We start from the raw sequence: 16,354 nt of genomic DNA on the forward strand, positions 1-16,354 counted from the left end.
GATGAATGTGTATGTCACTGATTCATGTGCACTCATTTATTTATTTTTTGTCCATTTACACACATTATATATCAATTATAATTAAAAGTGAAAAACTTGAAATACAAAATGAAAAGAAAGTAAAGAAATAAAACATAAATCAGGTTTCGTAAATTTTTAATAATCTTCCTGCCCCGGACCATGATCACATAATAAAACACTTGAATGGTCACGATTTCAACTTTAACCTTTGAATGTGTACAGAGCAACCGTGTCATGCGGGCCCACGATGTTCGCTATGACTCAACTGGGCCTAGGCTGTTAAGTTAGCGATGAATAGCAGGGCAGTGCAGTATTTTGTTACAATTAACATAACCACGGAAACATTTATTGTATTCTTATTGTCTTTATCTATCAATTATACACATCTTATTGTTTAGGTAAACTAATTATTTTGTTACAATTTGTAAACTGTTGAAATAATAGTGGTGGTCGGGAGCCTGTAAATCCTGGTCGGAAATGTTGAGTGCTGGACGGGCCCGTCCACCGCCGACCAGCGTGGTGACATCCCTGCTAGGGCATCTAAGGATCTCTCTCAAACCTACGTGTAAGACACATACTGACCTGGAAATTTTTTTTGCATTATGATATGATTATCTAACAGCCAGTCCGTCATTGATTGATGCTTGTACGCCACGCTTCGAAAATGTCTTCCTCCATTAACATTCCAAGTGCCGACACTGACGCGAAGGGGAGTCTGCTTTGAGAATTGATGCTCACGTTCACACATTGCATGAAGAGTAGAAGGAGAGGCTAGAAAAAGTGCAAAGAAAAGGTGAAACATGGCATAGCGTTATTATGCTTTGGGCTTTCAAACAAAAAGGTCTAGGATTCTAATCCAACGTGGACCACTTGGTCGCCCTTGGGCAATATACTGCATTCATATAGAGTACTTCCTTCAATCCAGGCATCAAACGGGTACTTAAAGCCGGGCATTATTATTAGACTGACAGATATAACACAACTTACTGTAGTGAGGTTTGAACACTTTTCTGGGTTATCTTACAGTAAGCAAATCTTTTTGCCTAACCTAGATTAGTTAGACGAGGCGAGGTTAACATATTACGCCGAACGTTAAATGCTACTGTACAGCTAATGCGACCTCAGATCATTCAGGTCAAATTATTATCAGCCACAGGTAGTGTAGCACCACTACAACTTTTGGTTAATGTCGCTGATTTCAATGGTTGTGTCAACAAGTCATTGACGTAGAAGCACATTTTAATCCTTAATTGACTACACTTGCTGCCCGCTAAGATATAAAATACTAAACTGAAAGTCACATACTTACAATGTAAATATTCTCTTGGTAAAATATTGCCTGCTTTGTCTGCTAATTTGCCAACTAGTGAGTTACCTAGCAACAAAATATCTATTGCTTCTTGTTTGCTGCCATCAAAGAAATTGTTCTGTATTGTTCGGGTCACTGAGCGTGCACCATCTCTCAATTTGCCAGCCTTTAACAACAATATTATCATGATAATTAGGAATTGATATATTCAGCAATATCATCATCGACTGCTAAATCACTGTATCATGAAATGTTCCAATTAGTGATTAATACTCAATTAGATCATTGAGGAATTCCTCCATGATTAGATGGATAAATAAATAAACAATAATCCATTAGTATGCCACCTCCAAAGTATGCCAAGTAAATACTGAATATTCAAAGCAGTAGCAGTACAAGTGGTGGGGTAGGTGGCCTAGGCCTGAACTCACTGGAACCAAAGAAAAAAATCTCACCCCATGATGAAATATTTTTTGGGTATGATACAATCTAAAATGTCTCAGAACAGCCTAAAAATGTCTGAAAAGAGCCAAGTCTCTCTAGGCGCCAGGGCTTTGTCTCTGGACCCTGCTGCTCAGCGCCAGAAATGGTTCACCCCCGGTTGGTCCTAGAGCACCCACGGGTTGAGAGGCTTTGTGAGACCCTACAGATGCCTTGTGTATCTTGTTTACAACACCTGTGTAATGAATGCTACATAAAATGTTCGCATTATGATTTGTACAAGCTTCAGTCGTTATTAATGGCCAACTTACTGTTGTTCTTCCCTCTAGTGCCCCGGTACCTGCGTAGATCTTACTCACATGATCTCCGTTTAGAGACCACATTGTTTTGTAAACTTCCTCAAGTCGAGATTGATACTGGGCTTTGCTCGACATATCAAGACTCTCCATCTGCTTCTGAAGCATCTGCAGAAGAAACACATCACCATTTCTTATAAATTAAATTACACTATACACTTATAGTACTATCAATCTAATGTGCTGCTTTTTTTGTTTGTGTGGCAAAGACCAGCCAAATCAGTCCCTCCTCGCAAATTGTGTTTTGGAGATAATTGGCACAACAATTTGGAATTTTATAAATCTATTTTACTGTTCTAAAAATAACATTTACATATATATACATTGTGCTATGTTGTTATTTTCGCCATATTCAATTGTTAAAATAATTTTTTTAAAACAATTTAGTGATTGTCAGAAAGTTCAAAATCGTAGACTTCGAAAGCTGATTTCTCACATACTGTTCTTTAAACAGCTATATAATAATAATAATAATAATAATATTTATTCGGCAAAGTAAAAAGTATACATACAATATTCTTGCCAAGCGTAAGTAATAGGCATAAGCCCAAACAGTAAACTGCTCTTACTATCATGTAACTTCATAACAAAATGTTGGATTTAAATGTTTATGTTATTATTTTATAACTTTCATTTTACTCAAAAACTTAGTATTTATAAATAAATATTGTAAGGAGTGACTGGTTTGGCTTGTATTTGCTATATACATCTCAATATAACTGAATAATGACAATAAATGAATCTTATCAATGTGATTTCATTAATGTTCATATTGCACAGGAACCTGGGTGATATCTGATTTAAGTAACTTTAGACAGATTTGATTTATTCCTCTTTTTATTCCTTGAAAGAAAAAAAACCTAGACACCTGCATTCCAAAAAATGTTTGAACAGCGTTGGTCCGATCCAAGCAATCAATGCAGTTAACACGAAAGCAGCCTGTCTGTTGCCTAACAGAAGAAGAATAAAAAAAAAAATTGGATATCAGTACAGTAATTAAATATCATTTATTTAAAAAAAAAATCAAAGATGTTCTTTTATTGCTTTTATCGGCAAATTTTTCTTCTTGAGTTCAAACTTTTGCCTCCAGAATATTGTATGACATAATGCTTGATGGTTCCTAATTTCACACCTTGTAAAGGCTCCACTAGGTAATATCTTATGCTATAAAATGTCGTACACAATGATAGGTGTTGTATATATACAAGGCCATTTTGCTACATTCAATTATGATACCCCAGCCTTATCCCGTCAATCATTCAAATCACCTTCTGATTGGCTAATCCTTCTAATTTAAAATTAATGATTAAAAAGCATGTGCATATTAATAGGTCAATAGTCTCTTTCTAGCTATGCTGTTTCTTCATGAGAGTGAGCATGATGTATATTTGGCCTTATCACCAGGCAAGGCAGAAACCGCACTGGAAAAAAACATATTCAGCCTTTCCTTTTGTTCAAAACGAAATTCAATCCACAAGAAAGAAGTTGTGAAAAAAGTTACATAATAGAAAAGCTCAGTGATAAAATAAACATTCAATAAATGTGTGCAATGGCTTATTGTAAGACTCCACTGCTAACATCATCAATATGACAGAAATAATACTCATTCACAATAAAATATCACATCAATAATAAGGAGAGTTTTACTTACATTTTCACATCATCTCCATCACAAGCGAAGAATTGGAAACTGTCCACGTACTTGGAGACTTTCGGCATGAGAACTTTTTGTAAGCTGTCGACTTTACCACCGCGCATCATCTGATGATAGTCGAATACGATATGTGGTATATCTTGGGAATGGGATGAAGCCTTGTGGTGATTCTAAGAAGTTAATTAAGTATACAATCATTCTTATTTTTAAGTAATTAAGACAAGAACAAATTATAAGACAATGTAGCATACTGTATATGAGGCTTACCATCCCCAAAGCTAGTGTACTGTTAGTAAATTTTAAACTGAGTAGTTAGCATTAGAATGTGCCAGTATGGTTATTAGTACAGAGAAGCTGTAATACTTTCACTCACAACTTTAGCAATAGCAAGTTGATTCTAGTAAATGACACATCATTTTAAAGCTTTACAATTTAAAGAATATGAATATAAAGTCAATTTTCCAGTTTTAGTCGCTGATGCTGGTTTTTGGCATATGGCAACTTAAGCCCCATATTGTATAGTATGTATCAGATAAGACGTAAAACAACAATAAGAAAATAAAATTTTTAAATAACTAAATAATCATTTTTGATTAGACTAAAGTACAGATGACAAAAGTAACTAGATTGGTTGTCAGTATTAAAGTCAAAATCAATGCTTATGAATCCACCTGTCTGTCCACATAATTAGAGAACAAGATAGTATAATACATACTCCAAGTATCGAAATGCACGCCATGCATGCATTTCGATACTTGAAGTATGTATTATACTATCTTACCTGAGATTAATCAGTGGACCTTTCGGTCATTAGAGTTAACTTTACCTGAAATAACTTGCTCAGCATGTCCTCTCCCTCCTTGTTTCCCAGAAGATTTATGATCACCTGGTCACCATACTGCACTTTTAAAGTGGACAGATGCCTGACGGGATTGAGCAAACAACACTAAGTATTAATGAATTCGCAAAAGTGCACAAAATGGCCGCATTTACAGCACTTTCTAACAATTAGTAAGGAATTTTTTATACCTTATAGCTAGGCAATGTATTATAGTCAATAATGGACAAGGTAGAATTTTTATATATTTTATGGGCAAAAATATGATGAATGCAGTCTGAAAACTAATTATTATGGTAGTAATAGTGAGAGAGCTGCTTTGGAATAGCTTAGACCTGGGTTCTCATTAAAGCAGCCCATTGGACAAAATTGGAAATGCCAGATTTTGTAGTCCACATAAAAATCACAGTGCGTATTGTCAATATCAAGTGCCAATACAAAATGTACTTTAAAATGATGCATCCATACTGTTACTATTAATTCCAACAATGACCATAAAAATCAATAAAATGGTTTGCAAATTAAACAAACTGTCATTTCTGTATTCATGGAATATTGATATACTGTAGGTGTTGATGTTGAATGATTTATCACAACCACTTTGCAATCAACAAAAACCTGTTTTGAATATCGAATTGAAAGCAAGATTTGAAAATTAAAAAAAAAAGGTGGGTTTAAGGTAAGATGTAGTTTATAAGATGCTTGCCTTCCCATCCCTAAGTCCACAATTTATATCCTGTGATAGCAAATGATTTTTTCTCATGGCTAAAAAACATCTTCACTCCCTATGCCATGCAATGTAACTTGTAAGATTATTTCATATATTTAATAGGGGAACTGAAAAATCTGTCGACCAAGGATACGCTAGAAGATTCAATAAATATGGCTTGAGAGCGGCTGGTGCTCTACCTGTGGCTTGGAAACATTGATATTGGGGTTCAAAAACCTCACTTTGCATTGACTTTTGTCATTCAGTAAGGCATCTAGTCGCATTAGGGAGGGTTCGCACGTGAACGCATACGGTTAGTGTGACGTATACGTCATCATTAATTGTCTCTTTCAACAAGGGACAATAAATAGGCACAGGATGGCCCAAGTGCCAAGGAAGGAGAAATGGGCACTCCAGACTGTGAGCTCAGAGCTATGGTTTGACCCCATTCTATCACTGAAACCCTCTTACAGTGCAGACATTCCAACACCCAAATATTTGAAAGCAGGACACAACCATTCGAGGGTGGGGAAATAACCCAAACAAATTTAATATTGTACAGTCTGTACCAATATGTGTAAAGGCAGATTCAAGTGGTGGGCCAGCTGGTCTTGCACTTGACATGCTTGAGTTGTTGTATCAAGGCGTGCGACATAAATTTTACATTATTTTTAAACTTGGTCAATATATATTGTTTATCTTCCAAACATGTCAAAAGGCGAGAAAATTCAGGGATTAAGTGGGACAGTGAAAGAGGAATAATCCTGCCAAAATCAGGACAGTAGGAATTTATCTGTACAGTTTACAGAGGCAAGCATATAAAACATCTTATGCTTCACAATTGTATCTATATTGAGTCTCACCTATCAAAGGCTGGAGCAGATGCCTCATACCCTCTTGACATTTTGACCTTATGTGACCCCACTTGGAGTCCAGGTTGCTCCCAGTATAGTGGAACAGATCCTCTGGTTTGAATATAGGAAGCCACCTTGTCATCCAAATATATCACCTAAAAATACAAGCAATGATATAAATATTTCATTAATAAACATCTTGTTGATGCTAATCATTTAGAATCCTTGGTGTTCTATACTGGGAATAAGGGTTTTTGAGAAATACAACACCATTGCTACACTTCCTGGTCACTAATACTAAAAATATACTTATTTGTGACTGGATATAGCATATGTGCCATTGTGTGTGTTTTTCGTTGTTCTAAAAGGAAGAAAGGTGATTCAATTTTAGAGTGAAACAGTCAAAATCAAGGATACATATAGTACATTATTAGTTTAATTATTGCAATTTGTGCCACAAAAACAATATCACTCTCAGAAGCAGGCCTATAAATGCACTATGACTCATGATGCATTTATAGTTCTGAGAGATATTTTGCCTGGCTACATTGCAATTATATTTATTTTTTTAATAGGCCTATTAAAATTTAAATGTATTTTTTATGTTTCATATGATATGCAAAAAAACAGTAATTGATATTTTAGAAAAAAACATCTATTTTTATGCTTATATATTGGAATTTTTTTTGCACTGTATCACTGTCTTGAGGTAAAAGTACCTCAGCAATATATTTATTTTTTTACTTTTGGGCAATCCTATCACATTGCAGTGGTTTTATTCATCGGTTTCATTCACTTGTTTTTGTCTTAGTTTTTATGGCATAATGGATGAAAAGAATTGAAAAATGAAAAGTCAAAATAAAATAGAAAAACAGAAAAAAATAAATTAGTTATTTCTAGAATACATTAAATTTGTCACAAACAAATCAACATTTTCAGTTCCAGGAAATAAAGTCCATAAATTCTGATAATGCTTGATAATACAGTAGGTATGCTCTCAAGTCATTCTTCGCTACTACTAAGTGTTCAAAGAGAGTCTTTCCTGTTTCATGGATGAACAGGCATATGACACACAATAAATTATTTGAAGAAGTTAGAAATTAGGTCAAAAAAAAAAAAATTCTTGTGTTGGCCACGTTTTTGGGAAAATCCAAAATATGGGTGGATCGGTAGGAAATGTTTTTTTTCTTTTTTACCAATAATGTGTCTCTGCCTAAAAACTAGATTATACACAAAAATACAACAAAGACCATTTTAAAATCTGTACTGAAGAGCAGAATGATCGCATAACCCTGTCGAATCGTCTACCGACCAACAACACAAAATATTTTTTGTTGTAGTAAAAAAAAAAACCTAAAATGCCGAACCTCAATTTTGTACGTTTGTGTCGGTTGGCCATGTCCAACACAATAATTTTTTTGATTTGTTCTTATTGAGAATTTATATGGAACGTTTCCATGCTGAGAGCATCATAAATTTTTAAATACAACATTTGAGAGTTTAACCAATCTATAGGTTACTGAATCAACTCATTTATTTCAACAAATAAATGAAGATACAAAAGTGAAATAAAACGAAATGAATACGAAAGATAAATAGACTACGTAAATTACAATGTACTGTAAATGAAAGTGGAAAGGATAACTATAATTATAAACAATGATGATCCTGAAGTAATGATATTAAACAGAATGGCGGATCCAGGAATTCAAAATAATGGGACTTAATGGGACTTTCCCAGATGGGGTCTAGAGGTAAGAAAATTTATGATTATAGCACCTCTCTACACAACCAAGAATAATTGTCTTTTTTCCTTATTTCTTAAAACAATTTTGATAAATTTGGAAAGGGGGGTGGGGAATGGGGCGGACCAGTTCTCCCCTACTGAATCCGGCACTGGGTTGAGTTAATTTTAACAATTTCAGGACTGTCAATGATAGAAAAAATAGTTTAGAGCAGTTGTATGGAATAAAATAGGAAGCTTTTTATTGCCAGACTACAGTAGGACCTACAGAACATAATTATGTTACTGAGAAGTCATGTAAGAATGTTGATTTCTCGTTAGTCACCTGAATTCTAGGACGCATTTTAGCCCGAATCCACATTGTGCAGAGAACATAGGATGGTCATGAATAAGTAAATCTGTTTTAGGGTTACAGTACATCGTTGAGCAAAAACTTGAAAGCTTGCTAATAGTAATATCAAAATCCCATGCATATTTTTCACTCAGTGGGTGTACTTCAAGGTTGTAGTTATTACACCAATAACAAAACCAAAACCATAAGATTAAAAATAACTTTACTAGATCTTTAATACTGTAAAGTGTGTAACAAACAAAAATGATATTAATAAAACTTTGGACACCTCCATTTGTTTATGATACTTTTATATGCAAAAAGAAAGCAATTAATGTCTTTCACTAGTTCCTTCCATAAAACGGTGGCCATATACTGTATTGTCAACATGTTATTAACTATTACACAAGCATTACTAGTTAAAATTAGGTTAGTGTGTTATTTAAAGAATTTGGCATTTGGATGTTTATTCCATCTGCTCCAAGTACTAAACTTTTAAATTTAAACTTTGACATAAAATAGGTAGAGCAGCATTTGACTTTGATGCATACAGTATACTATACATTGATCTGCCCATGAAATCTATTATCATTGTTTTAAATGATTCATCCAATTTATACCTTGTATGACATGTTGATTATAATTTGCCAGGCATAAAAGTGTAATTTGTCTTTGAAGTGTTTCTGCCTCAAACAAAAATTTTAGCAATAGAGATGTACAGTATTTGAGTTGTTTAACTTTGATAAAAGTTGATTCTAAAATGTACTGCAATACAAATGCATTATGGACTGGAATCCAATCACAAAAGTATCTGTGGAATTCTTCAAGCATAACATTAGAAAAAGAATAAGGTTAGCCACTCTTGTCTATTTTTACGGCAAACACACGCTGTGCAATTGAAACTATTTCTACCAGAAAATTGGTTTGAATCTACAATATCTATTTTTACAATTTTATTTTTATCTAAGCTAAATCTAACAGAGCACGAGAATTTTTTTAACTGGCGTATACATACTTGTTCAGTTTCACAGAAATTAGCAACATGTCCAAAGTCGTTTGTTCCTCTCACGTTAAACCGCGTCCCTGCACGCTCACAGCTTAGCCGTGAGATGATGCACGCCTTAGCTAGCTGCGTACCACAGTAAATTGTCTTCATTTCTACGCCACCACACATGGCCTTGATGAGCCATTTTGAGCAGTCAACGTTGAACCGTGTCAAGTGAAGGTGTAATGTTCGATTCCTGAAAAGTAACAAAGGAGATTTTTATGATGATGTAGAACTTTATCACATGCATCAAGGAACATGGTTTATAACAAATTCCAAATAGTAAACCATGTATACTGTTATCACTGGACTGTACTATTCTTAACACATGACTAATTCATGTTAATGCGAATGGTGTTGTTCCACAAATGCAAGTTTATTTTAACACTGTTGTTTTGTGGGACCTTGATACCTTGGCCAAGGCTCTTTTTATTTCTTGTTTCGCGAACCTATTTTTTGGGCAGGTTGGCAGAAAAAAAATTAAAATAATATTTTGTTTTCTTGTTTAGCAAATAGTTTTGCCAAAAAATCCCAACGGAGGAAAAAATTAAAATAAAATATTAATGTTGAATGTAAACAGTGTAATATTGCTTAAATGCTTCAAATTTACATAAATTGGAAAGAATTTATTAGAGATTTCAAGGCAGCAGCGGGCGTAATAAATATAAAGAAAAACTTTTTACTTTTTTTCTGAAATTTCCAGTTTTTTGCTGGCGAGTTTGCTAAACAAGGTATAGAAAGTCTTGCCTTGCTTTTGCAAATTACTTTTTTAAGGTCGTTAGAGGAGGGGGGGGGGGAAATGAAAATAAAATTTTATTTTTTATTAGCAAATAGTTTTACCAAAATCATCCAGCAGCACTCTTGCCTTCCAATCCAAGGGTCCTGGGTTCAAATCCAATACCAAGCCTCATAATAAGATTTGGTTTATAAATGTAGAATATCATGTATGCATATATCTTTCTTGTGTTATTTAATACGGCTTTTATTTTGGGGCACCCAGTGGAAAGCAGAGTTTGAAACTTACTGGTTTTCACCCTCATAAAGAAGATTACAATCACAATATATGTTGACTATTGCCTTGAGATATTAGGATCTTTAGTGGGTTTTTAAAACCTGAGTTATCAATTTTTGTAAACGAACACAAAGGAACTTTCAATTGTTTCGAAGGACTCAACATGACAAAACAAAATTAATAAATTATAAGTGGTACAAGTGTTTATTGAAGTTAATTGTTGATTCACTTCTTAAAATATGACAATGTTCATCTTGTGCATTTTTGAAGAGCTGGATTCCAATTTTCTCTATGTTTCCTGGGTGATAAAATATTCTTCAGAAGAGGAAATGACTAAAACAGACAAATAACATTTCACACAATGTACTTAGTAACATCTTTTGTTACAGTCAGTGAAAAATAGTAATGATATAGGGAAAAAATAGAAGCCATAGAGCAGTAAATGATCACACCTGTTTAAGTGATTTTTGTAAATAGGAAAAGTGCCATCTATATTAATAAAACAAAAATTATACAAGGAAATTGCAATCACTATTGACCATGGCCTATAAGACTCACATATTGAGTATAGGAAACTTTTGCATGATTTGGTATCTATTGATTTGTCTATAGATATGATGGGTATAATGGCTCTATGATCTATATTCAAAGGGGGTGAATGAAAAAGCTGTTAGAGGGTAGAGGGTCGTACAATTTCCACAGTGAACTGGTGTGGGCTTTAGCAATTTTAATCCAATCTGCTTTAGGGGGAGGGGGAGGGGGATTTCTCCTTTAGCAACACTTAATATACAGGATAAGTAGTGATACCAGGATATTCATAGTTGAAAGCAACATTAAAGTATTTGCCTTTTCCTAATGTTTCCTGATTGAAAATATACCCTGCTATCAGGAGGAAATGACTATTACAGATAAAATAACAACTAGTTTCAACTATTGTCATTTTAATTTGCTACAATTGGTAAAACAAATCATACATGACAAGAAAACTAAAGGGGCCATGTTAACTATAGAATATATCATACCTGAAAAAAAGCCACAGTAGTGGTACAAACTAGTGTTATAAAAGCATAATACCAGAGCATTTTGAGTCTGCGTTTGTGTGTGTGTGTGTGGGGGGGGGGGGGGGGTGGCTTTTTTTTTTTTACCACATCATTAACCTGTGGCATGGAGAACCTGGGAAGTGGCAACTATAGGTGGGGACTTCTTTAACAACCATCAACACAAGACACTACTTTTATACCTTATTTTGTGAACCTGCTGCCTACTTAACAATGATTTTGATTAAAAAGTAAAACTTCATTTTTGGCATGTTTTAGTCTATCATATCATGCCTACCACTGCCCTACAACATTCAAAGGCATGCATCAGTATAATTAACCTTGGTTTCCATACAATCCCTACACTGTCACTACAGTTTTTCCAGTGAAGTTTTTGTTCTGCGTAGATGCTCGCTGCAATCGGAAAGGCTCCATGATTTGACCGACCAATCAGCATCCGCAAAAGCTCTCGGCGACAGTGTGTACCTGTAGCGATTACATGGAAACCAAGCTTTACATACTGGAGTCTTAATTATGAGAACGTACTAAAATGGGAGCATAGCGCATCCTCTATTACTTTTTTACCTTGGTTTTATAATCGTCAATTAAATTATATTTTTATTTATTTTATGCTCAATGGCTAGGGCTGAAATGAATAGCATCAGTGTAACTTCCTACTATTTTCAAAAAATGCAATTGAGTTCTTTGAAGTGCACATGAGCCAGATGTGTACACTGGACCTCTATTTTAAGTCCTTATGGGAGATGACTAGGTTCTACCAACTAAACCCTAGGCAAGGGGCATCTTGATACAACGTCAATGTTTAGCCTGTAGTTCCAGCACCTCTGCCTTAATACTGCTTTGCAACTTAACTTGCTACTTGCAAATTAGAAATGAAAATACTATACTATGGCATTAAACATATGTGGCAAAGACAAACCAAACCGGTCACTGGTCGCAAATCGTGGTTCAGAGATAATTGTCAAAACATGCTGAAATGTCAACATTTTTGAAATCTATTTTATTGCACTAAATTAGCCTTTAAATATCTATACATCATGATATGCTTCTATTCACCCCATTTTCAATTTTAAAACAACAAATTTTAACAATTTGGTGATTGTTTCTGCCTGAGAAATGCTCAAAATTATAAACTTTAAAGGCTGATTTCTCAAATATTGATCTTTAAACAGCTGTATGTTTAAATGCTTATAACTTCATAATGAAATATTGGATTAAATTATTCTTTTACCATTTTATAGCCCTCATTTTCTTTAACACTGTATTCATAACTAAAAATCTATTTTGCGACGAGCGACTGGTTTGGCTTGTCTGTGCCACATATACAATACTAACCAGAAAAAGCGGTTGTCAGTGCTGTGAGATTGATGTTGCCGTTGTGCACACAAACTCAAGTCAAATGTTTCTTCTAAGGCAGACCAAGCGAAATAGAATGTTCCAGAGTTGAGAAGCTTCCGTACCTCTGCTACACGTTCTTCGTCTGCTTGATTATTTCTTAGTGAGATGAAGGATGTAGCAGTTATTCGAAACACTTCTGATGCACCAATTTTACCCACAGATATGATCCCAGTCACCATCACAACATACAGAACAGTTTCATCTCCTATAAAAAGAGAAAGTCTTCATATAAGGAGATGAAATCAACATTTTCATATTCCTCAGGGTTGGATCCAAGGAAAAATCATTTCCCCTGTTTATCGTGTGTATGAAAACACTAAAGAAACTCTGCACTTAAAATCTATTTTTACACAATGTTCTAAATGTAGGTTTTAACTTTTTAAATTTTTATTTGCTTTTAACTTGTTCTATTGAATATGATCCTTTAACTTGCAATATTGTTTTTTTTTTCCTTTGTGTGTTAGACTTTTCATTATAAACATGTTTCACAATTTTACATAGTGTATCAAACAACAAATTTCCAATTGTATGTTTTATATAATTTGGACAGATAAAGTTTTTGAATTTGAATTTTATTGTGCTACTTGCATTCACATTAAATCCTGAGGGTACAGTAAGAAGAATGACAAGAAAATGACCAACTTTGTCTACTAATGTTATGTACTGTATATTCATATAATTTGAGACTTTGGATATACTTTTACCTGTATTGAGTCGGAGAATACCCAGGCAGCCATAAGCATCAATAACTTTTTCATATTTTTTTTTCAGTGAATCTAATTCTGAAGTACCTACAATAAGAAAGCAAGTAAAAAAGCAATTTAATTAAATCAAGAATTGAAAGTAATAGCGGGGCACTGGTTGGGACTGAGCCAGGGACTAACACGCAGTTGTCAATCAATCAATTTTCTTTTTCTATGATCAATCAATACGTACTTTTCCAAACTTCCTAAATGTATAAAAAATGTAAATTACGAAGAATGTCTCATAGCCTTTAATTTAACTACTAAGAAGAATCAGGGGGGATTTAATTGAGACATATAAAATATTAAATGGGAAAGAGGATGTTGATAGGGATCTGTTTTTCGATTTGGCAATTGATTCCATTACTAGAGGTCATTTTTGGAAGTTAAAAAAGCCTTATGCTCGACTAAATTGTAGGAAGCACTATTTATCCCAAAGGGTGGTAAACGAATGGAATGCTCTTCCTTCCCACGTCGTGGAAGCTGAAAGTACCACACAGTTTAAGAGAAGATCCCAGAAGAAAAGAGGGGCTATTAAGGGTCGGAAACGGCCTGCCAGCCCTCAGCACCACTTAAATAATTTAGTAGCATTACGGTGAGTTACTTCCATAGAAATCTGCTTAATGATACGCATTTGTAGTGCTTCCATTAAGCAAGATCATCTCTTTGGTCTAGCTCTCACACGCTTCTCCCATTCAGACATCGGCTAGCTAGACCGATAGGCTAGACCTTCAAATTGTTTTTGTCTCGCACTGTATGTTTGCTACAGTAGGCTTTAGCATCCAATCATTTATTAGCGGGGCATTTTTATGGGACTACAAAATATTTCACGGCAGTACTGTAGGTGGCGGAGACTTAGCCGGGGATGTACATTAAAACTATGCTCCCGCATTGTTGGGAGGTGGCCGGTACTTTCACATGCACGTAACCGTTTTGTAAATTACATCCCCGGCTAAGTCCCCGCTAATTTGTGCGATGAGACATTTTGTGTTGAAACATGGTGTTGGTAAGTGTGAGCTTATGTCTTAATGCCATCTCCAACAATGCTATCCCATTACTGTTGAGCTCGCCTTTTCCATATTTACCCATACAAAGCGAAAAACCATTATGGTACCCCGACCCGGTCTTGGCGTTCATATCCCCCGCGATGATTAATAAGCTTCTACTACTAACGCTGTTTATTATGCTTTCGAGCTCGTCATAGTATTGTTCCCTTAGTACCGGCTGATTTTCGCTCGCTGAACATACCTTGGCTTGTTTGCTTTCTCATCAATCCTAAAAGTAGCCATACACGTTCTATCAGAAAAACTTTTAAATTTTGCACACAAACCCTTCTCTATAGCAATACCGACTCCATGGTGTGAGTTGTTGTCCGATCCCGTGTAGAAAAGTTCGTATTTGAGATTCCCACTACAAGGCAAGTCGATGACACCTGTGCCTTGCAGGTGTGTTTCCTGTACGCCGAGTATCTGCACATTGTATTGCTCTAGATCCAGGGCTAAGTCTTTCTGCTCTAAATGCGATCTAATTCCTCTAACATTCAATGTTCCAACCGCTAATTTTTCACATTTACGGGGTCTAATACACATATTCTTGCTTTTCACCGCAGCCAAAAGGCGGAATTTCGTGAGACTTTGACGTATTTGATGTTAGAATTCTGACGCTTGATAGCCCTAGTGAGTGTGGCGTCACCCAACACTTCTGGTCAACTAACTTTAAGGATGTAAAATTTGATTAGACACAAGCTTTTGGTGGCAGTAATGCCAGCTTCAACAGGTGTTTGAAAATGAAAAGAATATATAATTTATTTTCATAATACCAATTTGCAATTATAAACATTTTCTTGTTGCAAATAAGCCCAAATAAAAAAACATAATGTACAGTACTTGTTTTAGTGTCATCACCCCCTCCTGAACTTTCAACCCAAAATAAAAAATATACAGGAATTGCATTTCTATATCTAAAGAGAGAGGAACACACACAGCAGGCTGTTAAAGTAAGGTCTGTCTGTAAAGTAGGCCCATGGAGGAATATATTAAGCCATTATATAAGCCTTCCTAAAGGCCTAGGCCAGTCTCAGACCATTTCGGCCGCCGCTCATTTCGGCCTCCAAATTTTTAACAATAGAAAGTACGGCGCGCCAATTATGTTGTGTATTCGGCGGCCTTTTTGGCGTTCCATACATTTGGCACGGCGGTCGAAACGATTGGCGGCCGAAATGATCGGCCTAGGCCTGTACCACAACCAAATTATTCATAACACCACCATCAACACTTCGTTATTAAAAGTCAACAACACACACATAAGATGAAGACAAAGTGATGAAACACAAACTTCACTAATAATAAGCTTGGCAGATGTCAACACCAAATAAAACAGAAATCATGTGCATAACCAGGTTGTGCTAGGCCTAGGCCATTCCTTAATAGCTTCGCTGGATGTTTAGCTCAACTCAACTCAGTTACCCTGTCTGGTCAGCCACAAACTAATTTACAGCAACGTCGCACCCACCTAAAATTGCAACGACGTCCGATTCCAAAAGTAAAGATTCATCGATCTCTGTCGATTCTACAATAACAGAATATGGTGGCTCGACTTTATGGCTAACCCTGAACGACTTTTTCATCGACATTATACAATCATAACAAGCCCTCAAAGTCAATTTCTAATGATAACAGTGACCAAAACTATTTGCCTCCCTTCAACAACACTTTCCTTTCGAGAGTGAAAAACACCGGAAGATTTGTTTATTCAGAACGAATTAACCTTTGCCCTTACAAATGACTAGACTATTTTCGTAGGGTGATAATTTATGTAAATGTTTCTTAATTATACAATTTA

General features: G+C 35.2%; 1 protein-coding gene across 1 annotated transcript in view; it reads right to left on the minus strand.

The window, feature by feature from the left end:
• Positions 1-16,245, minus strand: part of LOC117110324 (synaptojanin-1-like) — a 28,808-nt gene extending 12,563 nt beyond the window's left edge. The window contains exons 1-11 of the mRNA XM_033252995.1: positions 16,025-16,245; positions 13,475-13,561; positions 12,708-12,975; positions 9,273-9,498; positions 6,192-6,337; positions 4,608-4,704; positions 3,779-3,951; positions 2,996-3,077; positions 2,083-2,235; positions 1,331-1,496; positions 596-792 (exon numbers count right to left, since the gene is read on the minus strand). Coding sequence (XP_033108886.1) covers positions 596-792; positions 1,331-1,496; positions 2,083-2,235; positions 2,996-3,077; positions 3,779-3,951; positions 4,608-4,704; positions 6,192-6,337; positions 9,273-9,498; positions 12,708-12,975; positions 13,475-13,561; positions 16,025-16,145 — 1,716 coding nt within the window. The 5' untranslated portion in view covers positions 16,146-16,245. The remainder of the gene's footprint in view (positions 1-595; positions 793-1,330; positions 1,497-2,082; positions 2,236-2,995; positions 3,078-3,778; positions 3,952-4,607; positions 4,705-6,191; positions 6,338-9,272; positions 9,499-12,707; positions 12,976-13,474; positions 13,562-16,024) is intronic.
• Between the last annotated feature and the right edge of the window lie 109 nt (positions 16,246-16,354).

Source organism: Anneissia japonica, unplaced genomic scaffold (assembly GCF_011630105.1).
Source record: "Anneissia japonica isolate Jap-2015-1 unplaced genomic scaffold, ASM1163010v1 scaffold5350_len443212_cov192, whole genome shotgun sequence".
Classification (NCBI taxonomy): domain Eukaryota; kingdom Metazoa; phylum Echinodermata; class Crinoidea; order Comatulida; family Comatulidae; genus Anneissia; species Anneissia japonica.